The 27,816-nt window shown below is 37.2% G+C and overlaps 1 protein-coding gene across 2 annotated transcripts; it reads right to left on the reverse strand.

Annotated features, from left to right (window-relative positions):
- Positions 1 to 3,899: 3,899 nt before the first annotated feature.
- Positions 3,900 to 27,038, reverse strand: lin28b (lin-28 homolog B (C. elegans)). 2 transcript variants are annotated; one of them, XM_079474100.1, is made up of 5 exons: positions 21,230 to 21,461; positions 20,528 to 20,679; positions 11,853 to 12,040; positions 7,930 to 8,464; positions 3,900 to 4,414 (listed from the first exon to the last, which is right to left on the reverse strand). In XM_079474100.1, the coding sequence occupies exons 1-4, from the start codon at positions 21,237 to 21,239 to the stop codon at positions 8,173 to 8,175; spliced, it is 642 nt and encodes a 213-aa protein (XP_079330226.1). In that variant the 5' UTR covers positions 21,240 to 21,461; the 3' UTR covers positions 3,900 to 4,414; positions 7,930 to 8,172. The 2 variants fall into 2 exon arrangements, with proteins under 2 accessions (XP_079330226.1, XP_079330227.1); XM_079474101.1 differs by lacking the exon at positions 21,230 to 21,461 and adding an exon at positions 26,866 to 27,038 and having other exon boundaries at positions 3,901 to 4,414.
- Positions 27,039 to 27,816: the final 778 nt, after the last annotated feature.

Raw genomic sequence — 27,816 nt, forward strand, 5'->3', positions numbered from 1 at the left:
CTTTTAGTCACATTTTTAGACGTGCATTAGTCCATTGACAACAATAGTTGTTATTAAAAAAATGCATTCGACATGTTCTTATCTGTATGTTCAAGCAATGCATTTGATCGTTTATCGTGTGCGTTTAGTGTAAATCTTTACTGCACATCTTAATGCATTATTATTTAATAAAAGTTTTTCATTTAATGCATTTAAAAACTGCGATGACTTTGTGTGTTAGGTAAAAACATTTAATACTTACAAACTTTGTGCAGGAGGAGGTTTAGGGCGACATTTACGTCACGCATTGATGCACACTTGAAATTTCCAACGTAAAGCGTGTCATGCATTGTGTATTTCATGCATTATTTTTATTGCACCTTTATTTGGGTTGGACTAATCATAATCTTGTCGATTGTTTGGTGTATGTGGATGCGGCCATGTTCAGAAAATCAAGTTAAGACGCCACTCTCAATGCGCTGTAGCCAGCAGTGCCATCTGGCGGTGGAAAAGAGCAGTGCAGATAACGCTCACAGTAAAAGTCGATACAATGGTGTCCACAAGAGTCAGACACTAATTAAATAAGCAAATCTGACATCGTGTTAACTTTGTACAAATGGTCCTGATTTCATTGTAACGTTTATACTTAAAAGAAATGGCTTGTGGAGCCAATGCTGCCATGAATGCATGCGGTCATTAGGATACATCAAAAGGGGAATGTTCAAAATACCAAGAACATCTAAAATGCTCTTCAGAAAATGTACAAAATTGCAATGAAAATACGATTTCGGATTAAAGAAATTCATGAGAAATATAAAAAAACTTTCACTTGTGGTTTCAGACGTCCATAGTTGGAAAACTCATATAAAAGACTTCACTTTCTGCTCATTTAATAAACTGATAAAATTGTGCGAATGAATTTTTCTGAGGTATCAGACATGGCCCTCATGAGCATGAGTTTAATAAGCAGATGCAGAAGATCCATATGAATAAATAGCTGTGTCTGTGTGTGTTTTGCAGGTAAAAAGTGTTTCTCAGGTGTGATCTGCTCTGCTTAACTTTCCCTGCAGTCGCCGCCCGGGGCTCATCCTGCTAAAGAGAGTAATTTGGCTTATCTTATCACGTAGACCTCACAGCCGCCTTTTGATTCTTCTCTCTGCGTCTCCTCTTTTCTTTTTTTCTGCCTCTGCTCTTTTTCTCATTTAGTCCAACAAAGATTGTCCTCGGAGATTGACCTTGCGTTCGCCCGCGGGCCGAAGCCCTCATGCTAGTAACTAGATAACACACTCTATCAGGGCGAGTGAAATCGTTGGGAGAACACACTGCTGATAGTAGCATCAATCCAGGCCTGACACCGCCCGGGTCAACCATTTATCTCCCATAATGCCCCGGGCCATGCACTCGCCATCTTGCTTTGCTACATCCTTTTTTAATAACCTTGGCCATGTTGCGTTTCCACACTGCTCTTCCTCTCTAATCTGCTATAAAGTCTGCGTGTGTGTTCTTGATTTGCAGAGGAACAGTGAAGGTGAAGTGATTTACTCAGATCTCTTTGATTTCTGTGCATGTGGTCCTTTGTAAACACAGATACACACGTTTTACTTGTGTACTTATCTAAATGAGGACATTCCATCATACAAGGCTAGTTATAAATTCTATAACTTAACCCTCAGCCACATTCTAATACTAACAGTAAAAGAAACTTTGGGCAATTTATAAATATTTTATAGTGTTTGCCAATCATTTGTTTTGAGATGAATGTGTTCGGATGTTTATTTACAGTTTGCACCCATTACGGTCACTACCTTTTATTTCTATTTTTATCTTTTAGATTATATATTTTTTCCTTTAACATGCATTTAACAACACATCTTGCTGTGTATGGTTGTGTAAGTGATGAATAAAACTTGAAGTTGGCATAAAGTTCCTTTGTTTTCACACAGAATCCCAAACATTGCATCGAGATGAAATAAAGAATCTTTGGCATGACGCTTCAAACTAGGCCTGCTAGCATCACTTCTGAAATTCTTAGTTTGTATTGCCTAACTTTTTGGGAAATTGTAAACCGCTTATAATGTAAAAGGCTTTCAAAACGTACAAGAATCGCATTCACTTAAACAGCAGAATGTTCAAGAATCACCAAATCCGGTATGAAGTTTACAGCCGTAAGGCTGTGACGGTGAAGGTCACGAGAGAGTTTACACTCCTGCAGAATGTTCAAGTTTTTTCTACAGTGTGCTTCCATGGCAACCAGATGAAACGATGATGGTGTAACGGTCCAGACAATGTTATGTGAATATCTCTCTGTCTGTCCGTCCACCATCTATCCATCCATCCATCCATCTTTAACCACGCACAGCACCCGTCATAATGTATAATGTCTTTATTAGTTTATTACTCTATCCCTGATTCACTTTCAATGTAGTCACACATTACGAGCAGTAAAAACATGTAACTGAACGTAATAAGCGATTGTTAATACAGATACATTATTGTAATTGTCTCCCTCTGTCATTCGGCCGTGATTGAATTCTGACATCTCATTGGCCACGAGGAATAACCCCAGTAGTGTGTTAGTCTGTGTGTGTCTGTGAGAGGGCTTTTGATTGGCTGTTAGGATAACAGACACTCCATCACTGTCTGTCGTTGCTATAGTGAGGAGCTCTGAGTGTTGGACGATGAACGCTGGAGGGAGAGAGAGAGAGAGAGAGAGAGAAAGATGAGGTTAACCGGTGTCTCATCAATCTTAATGAAATGCAATTATTTCTGCCTGTATTAATCATTTTTGCGTGTTTGCTGCTGGCCACTTCAGTTAGCCATCCATCTCTTGCTCTCTCTCTCTCTCTCTTTCTCTTTATAATTCTGTTTCTTTTGCTGCAGTTGTTTGTTTACTTGGGGTGGTTTTAACTTTTTGTGCAATCCTATCCGTAATCCAACCCATTAATTTCATCTGTGTGTGTGTGTGTGTGAGAGAGAGCAAACTGAAATCACTGTACAAATGAGAAGATGGGTTTGTGTGTAGGATTTTTTATTCCAATGACTGTGATGTTAGTTTGCTTTTGTATAATGAATGATTCTCAGTAGATTTCTTATTTCTGTGTGTCTACAGACCTGTAAAACAGCACAGATGCTCTGTGAGGGCAGATGATTGTAGAGTGACCTCTGGTGGCCAATTCAATGAAGTGAGAAAGAAAAACAATCTATTTCGAGTTTATTATAATCTATAAATAGAATAAACTAGAATACATTTTGTAGAAATATTTCGAGTAATCTTAGAATTACAAATGGGGTTAAATTGAATTAAAACAGGCATTTGGATTTGGGACACAATCTGGAGGATTTAGGGAATATTTTCATGCATATGCTTACAGAACATCAACACAAGATTCTCAATTGTTACCAAACAATAGAAATTCTAAAATCCCTTCTCTGTGTTGAATCTAACAGAAAACGAGTTATGTCCTGTGTGGCTATGCCCCTCAATTCATAGATTTTGGGGGACTTGTGTTATATTATATACGACTTTAAAATGTACTTTCTATTGAATCGTTCAGAATGATTTTCATGATATTAACGTACACAACAAAAATATTATTTAAGCTTCTTCTACTTGGAAGATTGTTTTACCGCGGTAGATTATGACACAGTTAGTGAAAATTGTTAGAATTTAAAACTTTGATATTATATTTGTTAGTATTATTGTAATTTCACTAGCTTTCATATATGTATTACATATCAATTCTTCATGTTTTCCCCGTGAATCTTTGCTATTTTGGTTTCTATGGAGTAGTTTCTCCAGAGATTGACAGCTGAATTTAACATGAAAAGATATCAAGAAATAAAGCAGGTAGCCCAACGTTTCACTCGATTGAGATCAGAACCTTTTAATGAAACGCAATGAAAACATTCACACAACGTTTAATCTTGATATAATAGGTTTAATGTCAATCAAGTAAAACAGTTACTTGTCCTACATTCACAGACAGAAAGGCAAAATGCATATAAATGTGGTTACAATGAGTGATATGCACTTCAAATAATATCATAAGAGGCGATCAGTGCTTCCATGAAATATGTCTAGGCAGAAATGACTGACCATTCTGAACAGCAAAACCGAGAAGAGAAACTAAAATAACAACATTTTCAGCATACGGTTTCATAATGACGTGATTTATTAAGACAGCAGTGACTAGAGTCATTAGTAATGAAGTATTATAATAACAATCAAGGCTTTTCAATACTACTAATGATTTTCATTTGATTTTTTCATCAGTCCTGGGCTTTGGTCAGTTTCATACATTCAATACTGAAAGTGTGGCAAGAGAAACCACACCATGTTGAGCACGTACACCGTTAAAAGATCTGCTCCGAAACTCATATTTGCTCTTACGTCTGGCAGAAACACATCCAGTTATTTTCCTGATTTGAGACAGACCTGTGTCAAAAAGCATTGAATCAGTAGTTACAACACCATATTCCATTTTACATTTCTATAATGCCAATGTATTTAAGTCCTTTAGTACTGATGTTATATATTAATGCCACAAAATAAAGACACTGTCGGCCTCCCAGTAAAACGGTTAAGCTTAAAGAAATAAAAGGCACACATCTAATAACCAAATAACTCTCGTAACACCCCTCGATCTAGTGTGTTATTTTGTGTAACACCATAATCCTTCGGCTCAAACAGTTATGAGTAACGTCAGTCGAGAAAAAAAAGACTAGTTTTGAACTTTCTCTGGAGTTTTTCTAAAAAGAGAGAGAAATATGAAGTCAATTAACCATCTTATATCTTAAGAAATAAAAACACACACTGAACCCAGACCAGCAAATGGACCAGAATGAGTTTAACTGGAGATGAACGAAACTGAGGTAGATGTCTGCTGTAAACAAAACAAAACGCAAACTATTACTGTAAAACTGAGAACTAAAACAAGGACTCGACACTCGGTTAATCTTCTGAGGAACAACGACACAAAAACAGAAAACTTTCGTTTACATTGAACTAAAAGAGGTAGTGCTAATATACGTGAATGTGTCAGTGAGTTTATAACTAACAGTAAATAGATTCAGTTAAATGTTAATAAACAGAAATAACGTCGAATACACTTATTTGGTTCGTTCCCTGAGAGAAATTCATCCTGAGAAGAATTGTGGGTAGAAATGTATAAAAATACTATGTGTAAAAATCTATTGTCGCCGTATGAGGTTTGGGATTCGAGACTGTGCTATTTCTGTCATTTGGTCAGTTTCTTTCTCTCAAAGATAGATTTTTTTTGTCTGTGCTCTCGATCGATTAAATACGATGCACACACACGCACGCACGACCACATTCATAGGGCTGTTTCACAGCACGAGCGCTGAACTTTACGACAGTTCCTCTCCTGCTTCAAGTGTAGGTATCAAGAGAACGGATCTCACATCACACTAATGCCTCCAGTACAGTCTTTGGTATAAACATTTATACCAAAACACACACGGATTACATGAACACCCGCCCATAAACCATGCGACACCACCAGACCAGTCCCACGGAATACAAAAGTACATCCAGTCAACGGTCAGGAACCGTCGTTTTGCTTTAAACCGAGCGAGATTTTCACATTCAGTATCTCCATAATGTTGATTTATAGAGTAAAGACATTTAGATCTGTTACACTAAACGTCTCTGCTCACGAGAGTTAAGTCCAGACTTGTAAAAATAAGTGAATGTCACAATAAAATGGGATTTATATATAATCACTGAATCAAAAAAAACGAATTACATTTTTCATCCTTAAGATTTTATAAGAATCGTCCCTCCATTTAACCCAAATCAGACTAAATGAAGACAAACAAAAGCAGAGAGATGACACAGACGTGTGCTGGGATGTAGATCGCTGCTCTATGACGCTCGAAAATTCGCTGGATTTCTAAGGCATGTTTCATACAATAAAAGGCCAAAAATGATTGCCGACTGTTAAATAAAAAGGATATTATGGGATCCCATGCAGTTAAACTGTAAACATAAGTGTAAACAATGTTTTCCATCAATGCTGTTTGATCAAGTGCACTTCTGTTCTGTATCTTTCGCTTGTATCCGGTAGATGATTGCAGTAGATAAATCTCCAGCGGTTCAACCGTTATAATACACCTGTTAGTACATTCAGATCTCCACCACCGGCATAGCATCAGATAAAACTCACTAAGGCTTTGAAAGATAAACATTCATCGGCTGATAGAGATGATAAACATTCGGCTGACGGAGAAAAACACACAGGTGTGCGAAACCAAACCACATCGGTCACCAATGCAAATACAGAAAACATATAATGTGTGAATCTCTGGGGTGCTGATAGACCTTTAAAAATAAAGGTGCTTAAAAGGTTTTTCACAGCGATGCCATAGAAGAACCATTTTTGTTTCCACAAAGAACGATTCAGCCAAAGGTTCCTTGAGGAACCATCTCTCTCTTACTTTTCTTAAGAAGGAAACTTTTCTTTTCTTACCCCCACGAAGAACCTTTTGAAGCACCTTTTTTAAGAGTGTAATAGATGGAGGCAGAAGCGATTCGACCCATTTTGCAGGATCAGCTCAAAATCAAAACTTCACTTTAAGCATCAACTGGCATTAATATGATTGCGAATGCAAACTAACAGTTTGTCCGTGTATGATTTAACTTTCTAAAAAATGTAAGACAAAAATCTGCGTATCCCTCTGCAAGATAGGTTATTAATATTTTGGTTAGTTTTTCCACAATAGACAAAAAGTCAAATTTGTACATCCAATAAAAGGCAAGTTTTAGGAGCATGCTACCTTAAAAATGCCTCAGAGCAAACCGGCACACTAAAAGCCACAAAACTCCATCTCTTTACTTTAAATATCTACACTTTACATCACCTTCACAAAGGTGAACACTTTTAAACATTTAAATACTAAAGCCCAATGTTTCTTTAATGCCCTGAATTTCTATAAACAGCTGGCAAACTAAATATTGAAGCGATACTCCACCCAAAATTTTTGATGAGATCATCAATTAAAGAAGATATTTAGAAGAATGCAAGCAACAAAACGACATTGTTCTGTTCTGTTGAACCCTGACATTTAGAAGTATTCACCATCATTTAACTACCATTTTTATATTTCCTACTATAGTAGTCAATGATGTCCCAGAACTGAAAATTGCTAACTTTCTTCCAAATTTCTGTCTTTGTGTTCAACAAGACAAACACATTTATAAAGGTTTGAAACTATTTGAGTAAACGATGACAGAATTTTCATTTTTGTGTGGAATATCCTTTTATCTCGTACACAACTGTGCTTAAATCTGCCTCACAACTAAGCGCCAAAATCAACAATTTAATTTCTTTAACTCTTAATGCTTGTTTCAATTTGGTTCCAATTTTGTATTTACGATAATGCCACGTGTCGTGCACACAGCACAATTCCCTTCCCGAAAATCTGAGACTAAAAGCGGATCAAACCTGAATGCATGAGAACGGGTTGAAATCGAACCAATACGCCATCATACAGAATCAACTTTCACGCTCTGTATGAATCATTCTTCAACGTCATATATAAATCCCTCCGTCTTTAGATATAAGTGGGTGCGACTACGGAGGTCAAAATGTCTATGGGATGTTAAAATCGTTTGTAATGTCACAGCAATTCTTGCCAAAAATAATAATAATCATGTGAATGGACACATTAGTGTTAGTCAGAAGTCGCTTATTTGATTTGATTTGTAAAGCAATCTAAAGAAATTAATATTGTCACCAGGGTCATTGTTATGATAAGAGGGGCCGCTTCTGTGATGAAGAGAAATCTTTAGAAACGACCCTGATGAAAAAGAGTTTAACAAAAATATGTAATTGTGTCTTAACCTCAACACCAGATACAAATATAAATTGTACTGACTGAAAAAATACTGATTGACGATTTTCTTTGATGCCAGATATTTGATCTATTTACCATTGCATCGCATCCAACACGCACACATCTCCGAGGTTGCTGTGATTGCTCATTGAAAAAACACATGTGTACACACACGCAGGTGTGTAATCCCCATCGACTGATACCATAGCTGCACACGAGGGAGGGTCTCCTCGGTGACCCGGGCATGTGAGGTAGTTGATTTTTGGCTCCGGGCTCCGTCGACATGAGGTGAAAGCCAAAGGGAACCTGTCAGACGCAAGTGCTCGGTGGAGAGATTCCTCAGTCCCTACTCTTCCTCCAGCGATGAGAGTGAGCGCCACGCTGACTCGCTTCCTCCGGAGAGGACGAGGGGCCCTCCTGCGGGGACGAGCCCGACCGGCTCTCCTCCTCCTGGGACTGAGCTGAAGTGGTGGGGTGGTGGGAGTCCTGAGACGTGGAGGGAGACAACGCCCTCTTGTGGGGACACTGGGCCACCATGTGTGTGACACTTTGACAGCGATGGCATCTCTTTGGCTGGGGGGGAAGGCCACACTCTTTAGCATGATGGTCCAGACCACCACAGTTGTAACACCTACGGAAGAACAATAACACACTTACCATTATTCTGGGTTTAATTTATAGCACTTAAAGCATTTATTAATCATCATGTGATTCGAACCCTGCATGCAACGCTTTATTTCTGTGGAAGATATTTTGACAAAAGTCACAGTGGTTTTGCATAATTTGATATATCATATAATAGTGTAAATAATGTACAATTTATAAATGCAAAATAATGTCTACATTTCAGTTATGCAAGGTCGTTATAGCGATTTATCATGGTAAAAACAGTTAATCCTTGCAAAGCACACGATAAATAAAATAAATGATTCTACCAATATAAATGAAAGATTATGATTAGATATTTTAGCCTACAGTATGTTTGTGCATCTGCAAATGTATCGTGTTATAAAAGGGAACTGAGAAATTGTTGTTAAAAACTCACTCCAGGGAAACAGTTAAGACATTTTAAATGCATAGAAACATTAATGTTCATTTAGAGATGACAAGCATATGGAAATTTGTACCGCTTTGTCAGATTTATGTTATTTTGTTTCTTTAGCAACAGCTGCTCTGTTCCGTGCATCATTCGCCCTTACGACTGTACGACCCACCGTCGTCTTTGCACAACTTCCTACTTCGGTTTTTAATCTGATCAAGAGTTTTCATGTCCTATCATCCGGATTACAAACAGCATAAAACACCCTTTACAATCCGACTGAAATTTCAATCGGCTTGGGCATTTCTAATCTGATTGACGTGTCTATATGGAGCGTTTTCATTCGGATTGGACTTTTAATCGGATCACATTGGTCCATGTAAACGCAGCTTTTGTTGTATAGGTTGTATGTTCTTTGAAAGACTTGCTTTTGTGTTCTGCAGAAGTAAGTTATACCGGCTTGAAATGACATAAGGGTGTGTGAAATATCCCTTTAAGTGTCTTTGTTTATGGTGGAAAATTTACTAACCTTCTAAGTACACTGAAAACAAGGGAACAAACCCAAATGCCAAATAAAGTTATATTCCTAAATATTTGATGCGTTAGTGTGAAAACGTCTTTTGCATGCTGTGTTTGACCACAATACATAATACAAATATATTTATTTTAAATTTGTGGTGAACATGCCTTCCCGAGTTTCATCCGTACGCAGTGTACACTAGGGGGCAGTATAGGATCGTTTATGACAATCTTATTAAACAACCCCATGTGCTCAGTTCTATTTATTTAACAAGTTTGGGGTATTTCTCATAATCCACAGCAACATTCATTTAAAGACATCAACTAGAACACTGTTGCCAGACAAGATACGTGGACAAGACTGAGTTAATGTCCAATGATTGACTGTATCCATCTACGTTACCATGGAGCCTTTGGTTGCCAAGGAAATTCCGGTGCATGGAAACGAGCAAGGAGGAAATTACATTACCGACACTAAATATAGAGACTCAGAGTCTATTTCTCTCTCCCACTCTCGCACATGGACGCACACGGTGGCACTAAGACTTAATATTTCAGATTTATTAGGTTTATTTTTTTAAGGAAATCAAATATTCTCATTAAAATTAAAATATTTCTCTTTTAAAATGACAAAACGACCTAAAAATCACTAAATACTCAAAGATGTATGAATTTATATGAACTGGGTGCCCATTGACAAACAATCTAGCAGACTAATAAAACGGATTAATTAAAGTGTGTATGCAATGATTAAAAACATACAGTGCTGTGAAAAACTAAACTAAATATTTTGGGAATATACTAATTATAAAAATTTATATTGCAATAATAGTTGTGGTTGCTTTATATCTGCAGTGAGATTTTTTAGCCTCTAGATGGCAGAGTAGTTCAGCACCTACACTTTTTTACTTGGCTCAGGAACACCATTTTCTCAAATGTTTAAGAATAATTCTCACTTAATCTTACATAAACTATGAACTTGACCAATTTAGAAAAAATATTACTGACATTACTAGTTTCTTTGATATACTTTTGGTAGAAACAGTAGGCCTATACATCACATTCAGATTACTGAACACTTCCAAGATTATTATTTTGAGAGATTTTTTAAATGGTGTCACTGTCCCTTTCAACAGAGATCATATCACCTTCATTATTCATAAACCTCCATCATCTCATGACTGGCTCTTCAACACGACTAGAGTCTGATAAACTGCTCATACACCTACACCCGTGTGACCACACACTTATAAATAGCTTTAATATAACAGGGTGAAAAGACTTATTCAGGTTGTATTTTTTGCTGGAATCTCCATGGAAACGGGAAATGGATGACAGCCCCACAATCAATAAGAATCAGCCCTGCATTGCAAAAAGGGTTGGCAAAGATAAACTAGCTGCAATTCACAAGGTTTTGGAACGATAAAGTAGTTCACAGCGAGGAAGAAATACTTTTTTTAATAAGAGTTTGATAAACGTGTGCATGCTCAACATTTGAACACTAAAATGCACATTTCTAAATCAAAACCAAATGTGTTAAAAAGTGAGAAACGTTCTTGTGCAAGTCAGAATTAAAAAACGAATGAATCACGTTTATATAAGCTATAAATCAGTTTGACGAACCAGATTATAACCAAAGAAATATATTTTACAAAATAAAAAGCTAAATAAAAAGAATGTAATTATAAAATGTCCACTTCGATTTATTAGATTTATTAATGAATATAAGTAACGAATGTCAATACAGTAAGCAATACTAAATGTCAATTTTTTCCATTAAATTTTGTTTGCTAGACTTTGATAAAAGAAATTGTAATTTCCTCAAGAATTACTATTAAGATTAGATCACATCGTTTGCTTAAAACTAATATGAAGTTTATTTATTTAGGATTTATATGCGGTTTGTAGTGTTTATATAGACAACTTATTCTGAAATACAACCATTTTATTCATTCAAAACCTTTTAAATTATTACTACAATTGTTCATTTTCTATTTGTACATGTTTCTCCCAGAAAACAAGCAAAACTAAAGTACAACTCTAAGGTTTTGTGTAATTATCAATAATAATCATCCTGTATTTCAAATAAACTTAAAGAACATCATTCATTCTAATTATTGGTAAAGCCTTCAACTAAAACCCCCCAAAAAACTATTAGCAAAATTATTCTTTGCTCTTTAATTAGAAATCATATTAGTTAATATAGCGGTTTGAGTTTTAACAACAGTCCTTAGTCTTAATGTTTTATAAGGATCGGTGACAGCTGCTGAAAACTATTTAAATAAAACAAAACTACAATTAAAATTGTCCAATTGATGTACAGAATTTATACAGAACGAATACAGCCCTGCGTGAACAGTTCAACATTAACTCTCGCTGTCAGTGCCTCTTTCTTAGTTTGGCACAGAATGACAGATAACACACATTAAACTACATATCCCATCAAGCTCTGCGGGCTCACCGGTCTCCCTTTGGTTTGCGCTTGGGGGGCGGGACCTTCCCTTTAGGGCATCGGTCGCTGCCGGAGCAGGGGTTCCCGCCGGGCCCTGTGACCCTGAGCGACTCCAGACCTTTACTCGACCTCTTGTAGGTGAATTCCACCTGCTCGCCCTCCCGTAAGCTCCTGAAGCCCTCCATCACCAGCTTACTCTAAACACAGACATCATTTTATTAGAGATGATCAAACCACATGCAATCCAGCAGAGTCTGTACAAACAGTGAAAACATTTCTATTTTTATAACAAATGATATATACGGCAGCAGAGTTTGATGCTCCTTTTGCTTTTTCGCATCTTGGTTCAAAACCTGATAATTTACAACAAAATATATTCGGTCTTAACGAAAGCAAAGCATTGTGCTTTTTACAATTTTCTTACATTTGATATAGTACATAGAACTAGTCCAGAATCTGGATGTATGAATATATTTCTTGCCAATGTTACATCAGAAAGAGAGAGGGAGAGAGAGCAAAAGTATATCACCTTAAATACAAAAAAATATATATTTACAAAATAATTAAAATGCTGATGTAGGAAACAACTTTCCCCATTGCAGTAACTTGGACGATTAAAGACGTGCAGCTCACACTTTAAACTATCAAAATCAAAAAGGTATTCCACAGAAATAAACACAACAAAACACTTACTAAAATATTTTTGGCAAGTACCGTCTGACCTTGGCTATAAACAAGCGGAACAAACACACGACATCATCGCACAAAGCAAAGATCTGAAGCAAAGAAGGTGACAAGGTTGTTTCATTCAATTCGAGTATTTTTATTTTTATTTGTTTGTGCTTTTGACATTGCAGATGATCCAGAAAACAACGAATGAAATCTGCGTATTATTCTGTTCCAGCTGCCTCTGAAAATGATTCACTAGTGGGGCTGAAACTTAAATGTCTATATAATCTGTCACAGACGCACCGATTGGTTTATATATTCAAAAGATTCATTTAATGATAATGAAAACTCAAAGCAGAAAAGATAAAGAGAATCTGTGATGAGCTTCTGTCTTTGAATGTGATGTTCATCAGAATCGCACAGCAGTGCTAAGACACGTCCTCGTGATTCTCCTGGAAAGAAAAATCTTCGTGTTTCTGCTCCGAATATTATCTGGGTTCATGCATCATGTCACATATACAAACCATATTCAACGCAACATCCACAGAAACACTGCTTTGTTCTTAAAATGACAACAAAACCATAATGACATCAAATAATGCGTTTCATTTCCGTTTATTGGAACAGTGTTAAATAGCATCCAGATTTATTCTGTAGATATAGACACAAAGCCGATGGCCAAAATTACAAATCTATACCAAGAGAGCATCGGGTTTATAAAGCATTACACAATCATAACAGACGTCACCTATCTCTGCCAGCAAAACCTGCCCACGCATATACAACTTCTATAGGAAAGATAAATCACGCATCAAATCTCTTCATATCATCAATTGTTTCTCTGAAACAATCAAATTGAAAGGGCAGAACTCTGAGGAGCTCTGAGTCAAGAGATTTCAGTATGCACTAACATTTTTTTATTACAATTTTTCCATAACCAAAGTATATATATATACACATATATATAAGTATCTGATCAATACAACCCACATTATTTGTTTTGCTTCATAATGCATATAAAAAATAATTTGCGTCTATTTTAATTTTTTCCTCATCAATCTTAGGCGAAACAGCTGATGATACTCATATTTGATATATCGAGATCATTGAAATCTTTTAAACTCTAATTAACAATAAAAATTGTTCAATTGTTGAAATGCAAAATATGCTCCGTTCATATGGTCTCACATAATTCTTAATAAAATAATTACATAATGTGGGCTAACATGCACGTCATCATCCACTTTGTAGTTTGCATCTTTTGATCTCTTAAAGTACTAAAAAGTTTTTTAATATAGCCTATTTTATGAGTGTTTTATTCCAGATCAAAAGATTTTACTAGCCAGAGGCATTGTTTTATAAACATGTCTACTCATTTTCATTTCAATAAAAATGATTTGAACCAAACAAGAAATAGAGCGCCACCAAAGGGCCGGACATATTCCACGCTCACCCCTCCTCCATGTCTTCATCCTTCACTATGACCCCTGACCTCTGCCCAACCCCCTTCAAACACACGGCATCCCCTTTCTCTGCATTAAATTAACAACGCACACAGCATTTGATCTGCTGTCACACACTACATCATTCCACACACACCATTGATAGCAGCCGGATATGAGGCTCAGTGTGTGTGTGTGTGATGACTAGGAGGTCTTAAAATTGCACCTATGATCAAGATGTGCCTGTTAAAGTCAATTCATTTGACATATAAAGAGGGTTCTAAAACATGAATGCACATTCACAAGCATTGTAGGCAAAATGTTAAATGCTCTCCTACTTGCATTTAATATTTAAAATGTATTAAATTAATTTGCCTGACAATGTTATCTACTGACAAAAACGATATTTAAAGAGACTGCTTTCAACAAAAGAGACCTTTAAATCATTAGGAAAGAGAAAACCAAATCCGTAGTTTGTGGTAAAGCTTATACAATAAAACACACATTTAAAATACTCATTTGAAAAAAACATGAAATACAGAATATATTTGCAGCAACACACCCAAAACACAAAACCACAACATTAATTCATGGAAAGAGTCACAGGTCAATTTTCGTTCTCTTTCTTTCTTACACATAATCATAAACACTTTGAAAGTCTAAATCAAACTAAATGCCTTTATCTGCCCATGTGTTTACTTGACTCTAAACAGAGGTCACTACTCATACAATTTTACAAATGTGTTTACAAATGGATGAATGTAAATGTAGTTCATGCACTTTAATGTAACAAAGATATGTATCAATAAAATGTTCACAAATACAAAATTCTGTAGAAATATAGATTAGTTTATGCATTCGCTATCCTAACAGTAAACAATGTAAACGAATAGAACATCGTTGTTAAGTATTAGCTCCAGTTAAGTCTTATAAGGCTACAGACCATAATACAATTTAAAACGAACACACTTAGATTTTTCATTATGTAATTGAAATATTAAATCATAATGAGAGACAAGCATAAATACAACTATAGATTTCTATATACATTTGCAACAAAAAATGTCAACAGATTAGAGTAGCCTACAACACAATGATGACTAAACCCTTGGAAAGTGAACTTCAGATCAGCAGCTGGCTCCGCCCACTCACTTACCCTTTACTCCTAATATGGGCGGAGCTCAAGGATGAAGTCATGTGACCCACAACTTCTGTTACCACTCAGGTTGAGAAGCTGAGATGGAGACATGAACAAGAAAAGGGCGGAAAAAGAAACTAAAGCTGGGTATAGAAATGAAACGCAACACAATTAGACCGAGTGTGTGAGAGAATACTGACGAAACTGATGAAGAAAAGAAAATTATTCGTTCTGTGTTTGTAATTTCATGTCTCCATCAAAAGGTTTAATGCGTCTTTTGATGCTACATCAACCAAAATCTACACAGCATTTTAAAACACTGTTAGCTAGGCAGAAGAACAGCTGTTTATCATGATAAGACGTGAATGAATATTCATTTGTGAAATATGTCTCTCTTTCTCCAATAACATTAAAGCTGTGAGATGTCATTTGTACTACATTGAAAGCAGAATAATAGACGTTATGAAATGCAATGTGCGGTTGCTGAAATTGCTTTGCTAAATCTGCTAAAGTGCTTATTTAAAAATGAACTGAAGCAGCTCCACATATAAGAGGGTTTTTATTTAGGTGATTTTATGATTGATATGAATTTAAATCAAAAGGAAACTTTTGTAACTCTTGTAAATATATGTTATCAATATTAAAGTTGAAATCACTATTATTAACATTTAATCAATACTAAATATATCAAATATAATGATATTAGCACCTAATGTACTATTGCTCTTTTATGACTCGCTTATTGCTCCCTGAACTCTCAGTAAGTCGCTTTGGATAAAAGCATCTGCTAAATGACTAAATGTAAATAATAAAACTTTGCCCCCTCGTACCCTAAATGTCAAAATGTATTGAACACAATGAACGTTCATTACAACAAAGAGCTAAATTTTAATGATTTTTGTGCATTTTTTGTTTCTTCCTCCAACGGCAATGTTTCAAACAAAAGGTGTTTTCATTGGCGTATTTTAATTAAATCGAAATAGTAAACAAATTGATAGTGTTTGAGATTGATTTAGCTTATTATGAAAGCCTTGTATGTCCTTTTACGAAAAAAATAATGGTAACGGAAGTACAAAAATTTATATTTAAATTATTTGTTTCAGGGATTAAAACCAAACCAATCTCACAGGAATTAGTAACGATTTTACAATAGATGAAATCGTACAACGCGAATCATACGAACAGAATTATTAGGAATAAAGCAATACTGAAACCCCTCCCCTAAACCTTACCGTCACAAAAACAAAACGTAACAATAACATTTTACAGAATTCATATAAATTATCCCCGTTGTGAGATACTTGTGACTTCTCATGATATTAAAACACGTTGTAGCATCCCTCTGTATCGATTCTAAAGCCCATCAAAGACCTTGTCAACAAATACTGAATCTTACTGTTCATTTGACATATCCAATTTGTCTAATTTGATGTTGTTAAATTGTATTATGTATATATTATCCATCAGTGATCCTGCTCTTTATATTTGGTATGGGGTCGAGAGGAGTGTGATATCTGTGAGAGGTGGAGTCTGGTTGAGAGGTTAATCTCACTAGGGGCCCAGTGTAACCTCACAGCGCGCACACACACACACACACACACACACACACACACGCGCGCTTACCTAGCTATCTACATCAGGAAACACACCACAGACGTTTATTTTCAACTGAAGCTCACTGTAGACTCAAAACAGGACCATGAAAGAAACTCAAATCTAAACGTGCTAATATTTCATATATAAATATTGAAAAGATCAGTTTTAGATAGTTTGTATCCCATAAATATCAAACTAACCCCAAGCACAGAACTGCTTACTGTGTGCATTAATAACAAATACAAACCCATATAACACACACAAACAAACAAACAAACAAGGCATACGTCATACACACCATAAACAAAAACATGTATTCACGCAGGAAGACAAACACGCCGCATACACACAACATGCACAAACACGCAGCACTGCAGGTGGGACAGCATTTAGAAAAGCAAACACAAAGCTACCAACAAAACACACACACTGCAGTGTGTCGATTCGGAGTGTGAGGGCCGGCAGAGGCCACGCCTCTTTTCTCTTTTTGTCTTTAACAAAATTCCTCTTTTAAAGAATGTTAGAGGACCCCAACCCCCACCACACACACACACACACACACACACACACACAGAGGGAAATGCTCTTTACACGTACAAACAAAAACACACACTCTGATATGTATTCGCTCTTCCTGAAACATCGTGTCTTCTTTCTCTATGACACACACATGCACACACAATGATTCACACTCCCTTTCCTGTTCTGTGCTATACACACATTCAGTCACAAAAGCTTGAAGATGAAACTGCGAGGAAGTGAATTCATGAAGATCTACAACTGCTACCGGCGGGGCAAACGTAGGACAACTGTAACATTTCTATTTACTTTCCGTGACTACTACAAATCTACCCACCGTATTTAGCTATAGACATTATACGTGCGAGACGTTAAGATAGACAATGTAAGCAAAAGCCTTAACGTCTCTAGTAATAAGAAAGAATATAATTAAGTTTAACACAATGAGTCAGAATACAGCAAGTTGCAAAAAAGCACGAAATCATTGCAGTTCAAATAAGTCAAGGTGACGTTATTGCTTTAACACTTAATAGAAGTGCACAGTTTATCATCACATAATTATGCAACATATTAATCATTTTAGCCGTTAAATTGGTCTGTGTTTGCTTATAATATAACGATTTAATTTATATTCATATTTTATTATATATTTATTGAATTCAATTTGATTAAAACTACTCAACGGTTATGGATTCTTTGCAGAGGTCTCTGCTGAAATCGTCTATAGTTTAATTACAAATGAGATAAAAACCGAGATATATCAACTAGAAAAGTATTTATCTTTTAATTCAACATTTTTTATTGAATCATGATTTTTCTGTCTTGACCTCACAGCCATGATAAACCTTGTATATTGTAAATTGCATTCAATTTATTTGATGAACTTTTATTTAAATTCACAGAAATGCACTGACCATATTTGTATAAACTGGTTTTTGAATAATTTTCTTACAGTGTGATTTCAGAACATCCACTCTCACACACACACGCACACACACATCACCTTTAACATATTCTCTGCTTCAACATATTCTCTGCGTGAATCTGGGTGAGACACACACATAGGCAATTATCAGCTGTACACACTCAAGGGAGAGGAAACCCGCCTGTGCTCTTATCACAAATTCACACACAAACACACACTCTGTACAATGGCATAAAAGCTTCAGTTTCTTTCTATGTAGCATGAATGCACACACACGTGCAGCATTCAAATGCGCAATACACAAACAAAGCTCTGCGTCGCAGCGAAATGCTAATCTTTCTCGGTGAGGTTATAGAATATTACTGCCTGTGCCATTAGACCCTCTGATGCACAAGCACACAGCCATTTAAACAAATAATAAATGGCACCTGTGCCATTGTGAAATATGAACGCATGGTCGTTCAGTCAATACTAAACTAGTGCCAGAATATTATATCAAAACGTCCATTTTGAGATAAATGACAGATCCAAAATAAATCATATATATTGTTAATAAACAAACCACATTCACTTTTATTAACTAGTTTCAAGTGTCTCTAGATATGAAGAGTCAGCACTGACCATTGAAAAATCCAGCCTGGTTCACCACTATATACGCAAACACAAATAACACTAGGGGTGTTCGATTATGACACAAATCATAATCTACATTATTTTGACCAATATTGAGATCCCGACATTTAAACACGTTTACTCATTCAAATTTAAAACAACATAGAAAATAAGAAACGTGGCTTTTAAACTCTGAAACTAACTGAAAAATAAATGTGAAGAAATAGCACTGCTGAACCAGTGTAAAGGAAAGATGTGCACTGTGTGGATTCAAGAAAAGAGAGGATCCTTGCTAAATGGAATGCGGCACAATAATCGTTTACCTCGATTATTTAGTTTTTGTAATTGATGAAGGTCACAGAATTAAAGTGTTTATGACTGGACAAGCATGACACATCTGTTAGGGCCACTGGGTTTCTTACTTTTTGCTTTTCTACGAAAAGGACACAACAATGACTCCCACAAATGTGTAAAAAAAACAATACTGGAGACACAACATTTCCAAATAATCAATAAGCGCATACATGCTCGAGCAATATGGAAAAATACATATTTGTTTTCTTACAGCACATAGCTCACTTCGTTCTTATCAAAGCCATATTGGTTCCCACCTCTGAGCGCTTTCAATTTGAACCATTACTTCAATTATCCTATCACTGTATATAAATCAAGGTAGCATAATTAATATATTATACATTACATTTTAATAGATTGACGGTGTATTGTTATCAAACTGCACATGCTTGGCAGCCTCTTGTGCTAGTGAAGAACTGCATTTCCCAGAATGCACTCAGGGTTCAATGCTGCTGCATTAGCGAGGGTTTAACAAACATTTATTAATACACAAAATTGTCGTGCCGTTTCAAATACAAATCTAAAAGTGTCAAATGATTTAGCTGAACAAATCTTAAGATATGAGGGCCACTGAACACATTTTACAGAAAGTACACTTGCTTCTTATTAGCCAAATTTACCCACAGCAAGATTGATAGATGATAGATGATAGATGATAGATGATAGATGATAGATGATAGATGATAGATGATAGATGATAGATGATAGATAGATAGATAGATAGATAGATAGATAGATAGATAGATAGATAGATAATAACACTTTTATTCACAGATTCTGTCCTGTGTTTTGTAACAACAACAACAACGTTAAATCTAAGGATACATTTTAACAGCTAATTTACTGCAACAAAAAGCAACAAGACGAAACAACACTGTTTGATAGCACTGTCTACAAACGAGCCACACAATAAAACAGTAGCAACAGAACTACAAAAGCTCTCTTTCTAGCACCTTCTCTTCTTTAAAACTCCATCAGACATGTAAGGTGCCGTTTCAGGTTCGGTACACCACTATAATGGTTTGGTGTGCAAAACTACAACCATGTAAACACGAGAGCACATGATGTTCACCACGTCAGTCCAGCCCGAAAACAAGAGTCGTTCTTCAAGTCTAACGACGTGCAGTCTGATCAGCAGAAGGACACATCTTCAGACATGCTGGCAGCTTTGTCAGGCATGTTTCGCGATTATCCGTTTATTCCTCCGGGATCCCTTTAAGAAGTGCATCTTAAACCGCTAAACCCCGTCGTTCACAATATCAATGGAAGTGTTTCGTAGTAACAATGCATGTTATTTTAAAGTGACAGCGGATGAAAACACGAGCGCATGCCTTTGCTGCACATCTGCTGATGTCAATGAGATGCGACGCGTATCGAGAAAAGGAGACTTAAATGGGACTGAAAAGGCAATCTGACTGAATGAACTTACTTGGTGCACGAACACGTCCAGTGGTGGGTCAACTAGTTTGCCCTCGCTGCTGGTCATCGATATAAATCCGAACCCCATGCGCACGTTAAACCACTTGCAGTAACCGGAGCCAGCCAGAATCTGCGGCGGAGTCCTACCTCTGCGCGGCCCTCCTGTGCGGTCAAGGGAGAAAAGCGCAGTGAGCCGTGATGGTGATGTACGTGTTTGCTCGTGGCTGTGAATTTTCGTGAGATTCGTACTTTGTTCGCCCCGTGGGTCGGCGCGAGCTGCATTTCAGAGGGAAATCCCCAACTACTGCGCAACAGCACGCTTTCATTCGGCCACCACAACGCACCGATGTGTCTACGCGTACAACCACTACAAACCCACCCTTTAGAAACTCAATGAAAAGTGGAGCTACACTTCGGATGGGATGGCACACTTCCTACATCGCGATTGCTCAACGAGCCCTAGTTAGTATATGCAAACTTGTCGTGGCTGTGTTTTTTGCGTGCATCTATCGTGTGTGTGTCTGTGTGTGTAAACCGCCTGGCGTGGGGCAGGTGTGCACACGTTACCCCCCACCACTACCACAATTGGAGCAAACGCGCACAAACAACGTAAACAAAGCTTGGCGGCGCGCGTTCAGCAATACGCGCTTCCATCTAAACGCACACCGGTGAGAATGATCATTTTTTGGTAAAAAAAAAAAAGCATCGTAACCTTCGGCCATGTTTCCCCGCGGACCCTCCGTGCCAAAGTTCCAGCGAAATCTTTCCTCTGTGAAATGTGGTGATGCGCGTCACCGTCGATCCGACATCCCGATTTCCAGCGGGTACAAATTTAGCGCACATGGTACGACGCGCGTCTCCTTTTTGGATATTTTGTCATGTCTCTTTTAACATCCCCAATCCTCTCTCTTTACCCTCCCTCGCACATTCGCTCCCTGTCTCTCTCTCTCTCTCTCTCTCTCTCCCGCTCGCAGTTTCTCATTCGCTCGCTCGCAGCGCTGCACACGTGACTCCTCCGTGAGCCCGGGAGAGGGAGCGGACTCAGAACCGAGCTGGACTCCAATTGTACCGCTGCGTCACGTAAACGTCTTCGCTTTAAAGATGTAACTTTATAAATCTGCTTTGTGAGGTTTAAGAGCTTTGCCTTCGGGTAACATGGGCTACTGAAAGTTTCCGAAGGATCGCAAAAAGTCCATGCGTCAAAACAAGCGTTGTCGGATTTGTTATTTTATGTGTAACACTTAATGATGCCTTATGTAACAAATTCCAACCACTCGAAACCTCCGTCATTACACTTTAGTCCCATAAAAGTAAATACGTGTAACATGCATAACACTTCTTATTTAATGATATCTCTCAGTTTAGAGAAATACACAAAAGCTGTCCAAAACAAGATCAGGTACAGTAACAACTTTTGTTAAAATGTGTCTTAGCATGTAAAGTTATAACTATTACAGCAACTTTATTTAACCAAACAGATTTGCCAAAAAACGACTACAAACGTATTCGTCTGACAGAATGTTAACACGTGTGTAATTTTCAATTCTGTAACAAACTAAAATTGGGACATCAGGCTCATGCTATTGTTTTTATGTTTCGTCCCTTCAGTTCTGTTTAAAAGTTTCCAAAACATTCATTACTGTCGTTAAGTTGAAAAGAATCATGCTATAGTTAATGTTTGATAAAGCACATTTCAGCGAGTGTGTTATTAACAGTGCAAACGTCAGTAAGGCAGAAACTTTTTGTTTCAAAGAGATGATCGATCCAAAACAATTCAAACACAGTTGTGGGTTGAAAATATTGAATCGATATAGCATTTAATCTTTCAAAGACTATGTGCTTTGAGTTCTGTCATGATCATTTCACAAGCTGTCCAAATGTGCACTTCACTTCAATTTACATTTAGTCATTTGGCAGACGCTTTTATCCAAAGCGACTTACAGATGAGGAAACATTGGAAGCAATTATAACAACGGAACTTAACATCGGATCTAACTAGTATCTGATTTTTCCCTGATATTCAACCAGATCTTTCGGTTTCTAGCAGAAATTCGTTTTATACATTTATATATTTGTGTGCTTGGCATATCTCAAACACTCGTGCTCAAATGTGAGGCTTTGGCAAAGGATGTTTTTCTCCGTTCCTCTTTGAGTCAGTAGAAAAACACGCCGAATGAGTGAATCAACAACTACCCCCACCCTCCACGCTCCGCCTCTTTACCCCACCACCCACCCACCAATTCCGACCACCCTCCGGAATTCACCCCTGCCCCCAAAACTCAAACCCCCCGCACCACAACTAGTGTAGAAGATGCTGTGTGTGTGTTTGCTGGTGTGTGAAGGGGATGGATGGTGGTCGCAGGTCACCGGTGTCAGATGTTATGTAGTTTCTCATTTCCTGCGCGAGGGTTTCCCATCCACCATTCATAAAACGACCCTGTGAGCTCCGGGAAACACGTTTCACTCGGTCACGGACACACCCTTAATGTCCCCGTTTGATCCCGTTAAGAAGCATCGACTGCGTACTCGGGCGCAGACAATTGAATGCGTGCGTTATTCGTTGTGTCTGAGGAATTGTGCGACTTTAGTGAAGGCAATTTGAAGAAGCACATCAAGGTATTGATGGGTTAAAAACCCCGTGATCGTACAATCTAAATAAAAGAGGGGCACGAGGAACATGGCGCACACCAGCTGCTTATTCTACTCAACAATTTCTCTTCTGAGCTGCATGCATGGTTTTCGGCACATTATTATTGCTCCTGCCAGATGAGTTTGCTGAACCAAAAAAACTGAAACGAAATCTCGATCTAAACATGATGGTTTTGACCGAATCTCTTCCCGAAGGAACAGCCTCTATCCAGACTAAAAAGACAACCCTTAAAAGCTTTAGTTTAATTTCAAACTCTTCCAATCACAGCTCTGCATGCATTTACGAGTAGAAATTAAACAATGCATTCCACCTCAGGATATTGCTCAAAAACTGAAGTTAGATGTTAGATAAGCTCGGTATGAAAGTTACCAAAGTTCATAATGTTGATAACGATTTGAGCTTTAACTTTTAAAGGTTCTCGTTTACTCGTTATTTCGCAATCACACTCCATAGAAATGTTTTCTCATTGTGAAATCACGTATTTTAAGTCGGGACTTGCATATGCAAATAACGCTTTTGAGATGCAAAGCAAAAAAAAACGTCCACGCTTTGCCAGCTGACATTTTCACTCCTGCGCTCTTCACATCACTCAAATCTTTTAATTGAAATTATTAAAGAAAATAACTTTTTAACCATGTTTTATATTTTCAGTGATCTTATTTAACTCATTAACTTGTTTAGACTTTCCTGAAGAAGCTGTTTTTTGAACTTTCAGAGAGACTGATAAACCTTTTAAAATTGGGAGAGTAAATTAAATCTGTAACAATGATTGATTAAAACGGGAAATGGATTGCAGATCAGAAAGAGGGAATGACGATTTCATCTTCGAAACCAGCCAGGATGCATGTGTTTCTATCTGGATTCTGTGAATGTATTGAGCAGTTTGGATCCTCAATACCTTCATCTCACCCACCCCCACCCTGCCGACCCCCGAGGAAACGCATAGTTGTCAATAGAGTGCATTGAGTCCAAGCAGCACTTCTCTGCATGTTCGTTTGGTTTAGTGATGCATTCATGGCAGAAATTTCCCCATCTCACTGAAACCCGATTGAACCAAACATCCCGATCGTTTTAAAACGCCATGCACAGTGATATGCACCGATCAGTGGTCAATACAGGTGAATATTTCAAATACCTTGTTCACAATTGCTAATGTTGTTGCTACGTTATACAAGGCTTGCATGACATGGTCAATGTAAATACTTATTCACAACATATACGTGACGTTTTGAATGAATTATTCAAAATAATATAGCGCCACCTGTTCAATTTTAGACAAACATTTCCAAAGCGTTCAATTCAAATGATAAACTGAAAAGTTCAATATAAATGTTTTATCACTTACATCCCCATGCAGCCCGAGCTAAATATTAAATGTTAGTCTTTACTGTAGGCCATTTCTCTCACATACCAAAAAAACATTTTGAACAGGAGAGATTATCAATAGTTTCTATCATATTCAGAGGTATTGATAATATATTCGTTTTGTATCATTTTAAAATACACTTAAACATTATTTATAATTATTATATATCGGAAATATAATCATTTCTCCGTTTAATCGTTTATTAAAATAACAAACTTCAATTTAATATCATAAAATCTGACATGTATTGCTTGATTTCAACACATGACGTTAAACAGACCTGAATTAATAATCTCTGTTTTTTAATTTCTCATCAAGTTCTCTTTGTATCAAATAACAATCGCTATATATTATATATGCACGCGTGTAAATAAAATATAACATCTAAATAAAAAATAACAAGAATGTAAATTGTGATGTTTCCATTACATGCCACCACTGCGTCACAATTAAACCATGACGTCAGACGGAAGCGTGAACGCATCTTGCGAGTTTCACTCTCTCCGTCAATCTCTATTCAACTCTGTCCGTCATAATCATTGGCTGTATTGTTGACTTGAACGAGTTATATCGGTGGCAAGTCTATTAAGTTTTCCCGACGTTTTTCCTCGAGTTTAAATGGATGTTTGTGGCGGATCGATCGATAAATGCGCGTGGATAGATCACAGTGAGCTTGTGCATTGGTTGTCACACGACGCATGCACACAGTCACAGGTAAAACTGTTGTTGTTTTTACTCATTCTTCTAATATGTCTTACATTAAGGTTATTATTCTCAATTTCTGCGCCCGTAATTATATCACTGTTTAAACATCTTATTGATGTTGCGTCTCACTCACCTGCGGCCATGCTGTGCGCCCGCCGTGTCTAAGAAAGTTAAGAAAAAATAAAATAGTGCCAATGATTCTGTCTGCTTAACATGTTAACCACTAAATTAAACGTTGTGGTAGTTTGAGGATCCACCGACCGAGTTTCGTTTGTTTTAGTCTAGTTTGGGCTGCTGGTGCATGGCGCTTTCATTTGTGCTGAGTGGAGGAATTTTCCAGCATGAATATTTCATAGCGTCTGTGAAATGTAAGAGGAGTTTAAATCGCTTCTTTAATACGAACCTAGGAACAATGGGTGCGGGAGCGCGCTTAAATGAGCACGCGCTTTGATTTAGTTTACACTAGTTGAAAATATAAAATTAGGCTAAGTGATCATACATTATTATACATGCAGGTTATTTATATGTGGGGTTTAGGCCCATATGGTCCGTCTTCTGGGCTTTAGAAGACTTCTCTGTCCCAAGCAAATGCTTATTTTATGTAAACACCTCAAACCTTTTGTAAGCTGGGTCTTAAAGTTTCAGATCCAGACTGGAATGGTCATTGAATGGAAATGTATTGTGTTTAATCCAAAGCGTGCCTGTTTAAAATAAAATACATTGAAAAGAGAATTTATACAGACATTCTTGTTGATACGATTCCAAAACCTTCCTACATTTAAGCAGAACATTAAAAAGCATATACATTAATAAATGTGAAACATTAGTGTAGCTTGTGTAATCTTCATAAATTACTTTAAAAAGTCAAGTAAATAATGGTTTAAATTTAAATAAATCTATCCCACCAACCCCCCATTAAGTTATGTTGTAATGTATTGTCATGCCGACTGACTTGTTTGATGGGGGTCTGATTGGCAGCCATTTTGTGTGGACATGAGTTAAAAGACAAACTCCACAAAAGACAAACCCACTTTTCCTACACGTATGTTTACGATTTCTAGATTTTCTTCATTACACGAGGTCAAGTGAAAACACTCCACCGTGTCAGAGGTTGATGTTCAATGTGCTTTCAGGTTACAGAATGGAGAATAGACTTCCAGCAGCGCCCCCTGGCTGCCCGTCAGCGTAGTGACCTCACTGCAGGAAACGTGCGATTTAGGGTCCGAATGGGTTTGAGCTACAGGCAATGCCAACCGATGAGATGTTCAGAATTCAAAAGAACAGAAATAAACTTAGACGGTCGAGTAAGCATGTTAAAACAAAAGACACAAAAGACTGTCTTTAGCAACGTGGTGTGGGAAAATTGACCAAATAAAAAAAAGAATCGAGCACAATTGTATAGCATATCCAGTTTTCATATGTCTTTATTGCATTTAATTTAGTCGAAATTGACCATTGGGCCTTCATCTGGATTTCTTGCTCTGTGGTCAGGAACTTGTTTCAATAAAACCCAAACAAAGTGTAATTCAGGTTAAATGTAAGATTCAGGTTATGCACACCTGGTGTAGATACACGTGCTGATATTACGACAAGTCAGCTGTTTATTTTAAAGGCATGCGCATCTTACCTTTCATCCTCCATTACCGCGGCCTGAGAAATAGCCAACGGCTGTGATTGTGTTTAGTTCGCAGATATATGAATGTCTGCCGGATGATATGTGCCGTGGAGACGATGGTGTTTATCCGGATTCGTTGAGCATCTCAGCTCACTTCATCCTCCATTAAACGGCGCAAGTGCCTCCAGTTGCCATGCGCAGATTCCACACGAAACTTTACAAAAAAGTGTTTGATGCTAGATTTCTTCGAATGGTGTTCCGTATTATTGTCATAGTTTTATGTTTTGATAGTTGTACTTTTTCAGACGGTTAATTTATTTTAATGTTGGTGTGTAACATTACCTGTGCGTTTCAAGGAGAATGAAAAAACCCACTTCCGATCAGGGGCGGAGATTGACAGCTGGCCCATTCAAGAAAATATTTTTTGGAATTATTGTATGTTATTTTTTAACATTAACTGAAATGTAACATTACATGTTACAACGTTTTAATTGTTTGTTTATTAATAATGATAATAATATCCAAATATTATTACGAACGTGCTCACGTCAGTTACGTTACGGCCGTTACGCAGCGCGCCAATACAGCTGTCTGTAGATTCTATCAATGATCAAGTAAACGCGGCAGTTTTTCATTAAAACACGTCTAGACAAGCTGGAAATGAAGGTGAAATACACACAGTAAGATCTAATGAGTCGATTGCCAATGGCAGCATTTGTGCTTCAGCCTCCACTGATATTCTCGCGCTCGGCAGGTGTCGTTTTATAGCTCGAAAGAATGACGTAACATTGATGCGCGCATGCTTGGTAGGGTAGGATTAGATTAGATTCAACATATTATACAAGTACAGTGTAACGAAATGTAGTTTAGGTCTAACCAGAAGTGCAGGATATACAGTGAATAAATACAGAATACAATATTAGGAAAATATTATGCAGTGGGCATGGACTATGAAAATATGAC

This window comes from Barbatula barbatula (assembly GCF_947034865.1).
Source record: "Barbatula barbatula genome assembly, chromosome: 15".
Classification (NCBI taxonomy): domain Eukaryota; kingdom Metazoa; phylum Chordata; class Actinopteri; order Cypriniformes; family Nemacheilidae; genus Barbatula; species Barbatula barbatula.